Source organism: Megalobrama amblycephala, linkage group LG18 (genome assembly GCF_018812025.1).
Source record: "Megalobrama amblycephala isolate DHTTF-2021 linkage group LG18, ASM1881202v1, whole genome shotgun sequence".
In the NCBI taxonomy this organism is placed as follows: domain Eukaryota; kingdom Metazoa; phylum Chordata; class Actinopteri; order Cypriniformes; family Xenocyprididae; genus Megalobrama; species Megalobrama amblycephala.
Genome location: NC_063061.1, coordinates 39,853,104 through 39,857,851, shown reverse-complemented (window position 1 = coordinate 39,857,851; position 4,748 = coordinate 39,853,104). Strand labels below are relative to the sequence as shown.

Below are 4,748 nucleotides of genomic sequence, written 5' to 3'. Positions count from 1 at the left end.
AAACTTAGCTCCATACAGGTAATCGTGTAGTTTGTCAACAACCGCCCACTTTAACGCCAAGAACTCAAGTTTATGGACTGGGTAGTTCTTCTCAGAAGGTGTCAAACTTCTGCTGACAAAAGCCACAGGCCTTAACCCTTGTCCTTGGTCCTGGTACAGGACGCCGCCCAACCCTTCACAGCAAGCATCAACATGTAGGACGTACGGAAGCTGAGGGTTGGCAAAGACTAACACAGGAGCCTGGGTAAGCCTCACCTTCAACTCTTTAAAAGCAGCTTCACAAGCATCAGACCATCTACTCCCAAATGGATCAGAAGATTTGTACACTACTCGTTCTGGGTTGGGTCCAGCTTTGATCTTCTTCAAGCTTGCGGCAGGCAGACACCCTTGCAACAACTGATTTAAAGGGTAGGACACTTTAGAATAGTCTTTCACAAATCTTCTGTAGTATCCACAGAAACCCAAGAAAGAACGGAGCTCTGACACGTTTTGTGGTCGAGGCCAAGATTTCACAGCTTCTATTTTTGAGGGGTCTGTTGAGACACCATCTTGAGACACAATGTGTCCAACATAGCTAACAGACGTCTGACAGAAAGTACACTTGTCCAAGGACAGCTTCAGTCCTTCGCTCTGTAACCGATCCAACACCTTGAGTAGCCTCTCCTCGTGCTCTTTTTAAAGTCCGTCCGAAGATAATGAGGTCATCCAAGTAGACCAACACTTCCAACAAGTTCATATCTCCAACCGTCTTTTCCATCACCTGCTGGAAGGTTGAGGGAGCCCCACAAATCCCTTGTGGCATCCGTTGGAATTGGTAAAATCCCACTGGGCAAATGAAAGCAGTCTTTTCTTGGTCTTCTTCACTCAGGGGGATCTGATAGTATCCACTCCTAAGGTCCAAAACACTGAACCACCGACTTCCATTTAAGCAGGCCAGAGCATCTTCAATGCGGGGAACGGTGTATTGGTCAGGGATTGTGCGACGATTCAGTGTTCTGTAGTCCACACACATCCTTATCTGGCCGTTCTTTTTCCGGACTACGACGATCGGTGAAGCGTAAGGACTTCTGGAGTCTGCAATTATTCCAGCCTCCTTCAACTTTTCCAAGTGCTGCCTAACATCCTCGATGTCGGCAGGGGCAAGCCGTCGAGACCTCTCACGAAAAGGCTTATCCTCGGTCAGTCTAATGTGGTGCTGGGTACTCTTTGAACATCCCACATCAAATTCATCACATGAGAAAACATCCTTCCTCTCCAACATCTTTTTGACTAACCGCTGTTTCCATTGTTCAGAGACAGGGGAATCGGCAAAGTTAAATGAATGCTTGTTCAGTTTAGTCTGACCACTATTCTCTCTGGGTTTAGAGACTGTAGACACGACTTCGACTGGAAACACATGAGCAATGGGCATTCCTCTTTTAATCATCACTGGACGAGTGGAGACATTTCTGATTGTAACTCCAATCATTTTTGACTGGACAACAGTAGTGGACTGAACTTCCGCCACTACTAACAGTTCCTCAGGAAATTGTGATTCCTCCGGCTTATCTACTAACAGGGTCTTACCAGAAGGAGCAGCAGGATATTTCAGCATCCCATAAACCCTAGTACTCTTCCCTGGAGGCAATTTCACTGGTTTAGAGCGAAGATACCAGACAGTCCCTCTACTGTCGTCATCGTCACACTTTTCAACAGCAATGATCTGTGCATAAGCATTCTTTATCTCAGGATGGACAGTCAAGGTGTGAAGAAAATCATGTCCCACTCTCTCTCTGCATGCTTCTACCAACTTCTTGATCACAGATGTATTTGTTCCCACCAGTATATTTACATCTCCTTTCATGACAGGATCGGGACAGACCAACACAAGTGCCTCTATGGATTCCGCCACTCCTGCCACAGATCCTGGAAACTCCAGCCTTAAAGACAAACAGCCATCATATGGGTACCGCTGCATGCTCAATCCCCATACTTCCAAATTTTCTATTGGTGTCAATGGCAGATGCTTCAAGTATTTATCATAGAAAGATCTGTAAAGCAGAGTGACTTGTGATCCACTATCCAGCAAAGCCTTAGCATAGATCCCTTCCACCTGGATGGGAAGAACAGAGCTAGGTCCCACTAACCCGTTTGGAAGAACTGCTGGCTCAACTTTAACTCTTTTGCACTTTGTGGAACGTGTCTTTCCCGGAGCTTCAGGCCGTTCCTCTACTGAGCCCCGGAGAAGTTTCCCGATGACTGTCTCATTTTGATGAGTCGCTGGTTAACTCTCCTGAGATTTTCATCCTTTGTACAGTCACGCTTCAGATGCCCATCTTCTCCGCATCTGTAACAAAAGACATTGGCTTTGTTCACTGGTCTGGTTGGTGTTTTACTCTCTGCAGTCGCAGCTAGACTGTGCAGGGCAGGATGATCATGGGTTATAGGTTCCTTTGCTGCTGCTGACAGACGAGACACCTCATTCTTAAGTCCTCTTATCTCCCTCTTTAGCTTTTCTACCTCTGAATCGCCCATGTTAGTGTTAGCGGATGACCCATTTCTTGAAGGGGATACCACAGAGACAGCTACATTTGACTGTGCTGAACTCCTGTTTTTCAACAGAGTTTCTTCTTCTCTTACCTCCTTCATTAACTCATTGAAGGAAGGAGGGTCACACAGCTTATGGGTCATTCTCAAGCACATAGCCACTAGGTCACTGGAAAGGGCACCTCTGACTATTTGTTGCATTCGAAGATGATTTATGGCAGAGAACTCAATGCCTTTCTTCCTCAGCATACTATGCAGCATTCTGTCCAACCTCAGTATGTAGGCTGAGAGCTTTTCTCCCTCACTCTGGTAAGTGCTCCGAAACTTTAACTTTAAATCTGAAGCATCCTCAGTAGTGCCAAATGCAGACTCTAGTGCACTAAGATAGTCACTGAAAGAAGCAGATGGATTACTAGTCTTCTCGAACCTCACAATGTCTGCTGCAGGACCTCTGAGACACTCTACTAATCTTTGCTTCTTGACATTATCAGAACACTGCCATTCTTCCAGAATGTGAGTAGTCTGCTCTACCCAGACCTCATACTCATCTTCCCCAGGAGGAGTTGGGATAAATCCTGAGAAGGGACGCAGCTTTCTATATCCGACTCTCTCCTCAGATGAAGCCACATGACACGTTTGAACAAGGGAATTTATGGCATCCACAAGCTGAGTGTTTAGATCAGGTGCAGGGGCAGTCAAACTTGGAATGTCAGCCAGCGATTTCCCTTCTTTTTGGAGGAAAGAGATCAACTTGAACTGGAAGTCATCTTCCTTATTCTGTTTAGGTGTTTCAGCTGCAACATGAACAACCTGTGTGTACCAGCAGCCTACTTCAGGTCCTCCAAGTTCTGCAGGGATAGACATCTTGGAAATGCTGTCAGCTGTTTCAAGCAAGACAAACTGCAGTCGCTTAGTTTTATCAGAGCGGCGATCAAGCACTTTGCATTTTCCAATTCCCAGAACAGCATCCAGCACACTATAGATTATTCTGTCTTCACAATCTGCAGATACATTGCTCAGAATTAGAACTCTATCCAGCTCGACATCTTTCTCTCTGCACCAAGCAATAATCTCGCTAACCTCCATTTTGTTCACTTGTGTCATTTACGATATGTGCCCAGAAAACAGGTAATGGCTGTTAAGCGTTAAAGCTCTTTGAAGAAAAGAAAAAAAAAAATCTAAAAAAAAACACAGTATGAAATAATTTGCTTTCAAATTTTTCAAACAACTTCACTTTTTTTGTAAACACAATCCGAATAATCTGAATGATCCCGGACGAGCCCCCACAAAAATGTAGCCCTCTCACCAATAAATATGGCTCAAATGTAGGAATTATGTCCAAGGGAACTTCTAAATTATTCTGGTGAGAGGCACATTTCTAAATTTTCTTAATTTCTGTTAATCACACAACCCAGATCTCAGATTTTCACTTGATAGTGTCAGATTTATGTTTTCTATTTTAAAAAAAAATTAAAACACTACTGTGTTTTCCTTTAAATTTGAAATTAAATATCCCTCACAGGAAAAAACAAATTAACAAACTATTTTTTTCCCACAGGAAACCACACAAAATTATGGAAAATCAATAAATGTATTTATTCTTCTATTACTATTTTGTCTTTGTGATTTTTTTCCCCTTTTTGTGTTGCTTTAAATGATCAAACAATTCAATTCACAAAGTCACAATGATAACAATAACCAAAAAGAAAAAACAAATGTCAATGTAATAATTTTACCCAGCTGGGATTTTCAGTACACAGATGGCACGCTAGTTGGAGCTTTTTTGATGCAAACAAATGTACTCACGAATCCAAAGAAATTGAGGTTTCAAGTGCAGAAAGAATACTAATCTCTAATCCTCACTCCCCAACGAGATGATAACAGCATCCATGACGCATCCCACGATGACGTTGAATGGACCCCGATGAACTCCTCCCTCCTTGAACTGGTGGTGCATCCACGAAATTTCACAGAACTCCCGATCTTGACTCGACGAACTCTCTTAAACACAGTGGTAGTTCTCATCCATCAATTCAATTCACGACTGAAGTGTGCGGCCTCTTGCCACATTCTCCTGAAGTATTTTCCCCCGTGCTGCAATCTGCAAACTGATGCAAGGCCAACTTTCTCAACCGAGCTGCCACTCAGAATGTCCGTGAGCATTGATTAATATCAGCTTTTCTCCACGCTGATCAACTTTATCTGTGTTCAAATCAACTCTT

General features: G+C 43.5%; 1 protein-coding gene across 1 annotated transcript; it reads right to left on the bottom strand.

The window, feature by feature from the left end:
* Positions 1-2,208: 2,208 nt before the first annotated feature.
* Positions 2,209-3,630, bottom strand: LOC125252329 (paraneoplastic antigen Ma1 homolog). Its single transcript, XM_048165511.1, has one exon. The coding sequence runs from the start codon at positions 3,628-3,630 to the stop codon at positions 2,209-2,211; it is 1,422 nt and encodes a 473-aa protein (XP_048021468.1).
* Between the last annotated feature and the right edge of the window lie 1,118 nt (positions 3,631-4,748).

What these genes read in the sequence shown, in the direction of transcription:
- LOC125252329 (XM_048165511.1), bottom strand. Translation starts at nt 3,630, where the DNA reads ATGACACAAGTGAACAAAATGGAGGTTAGCGAGATTATTGCTTGGTGC.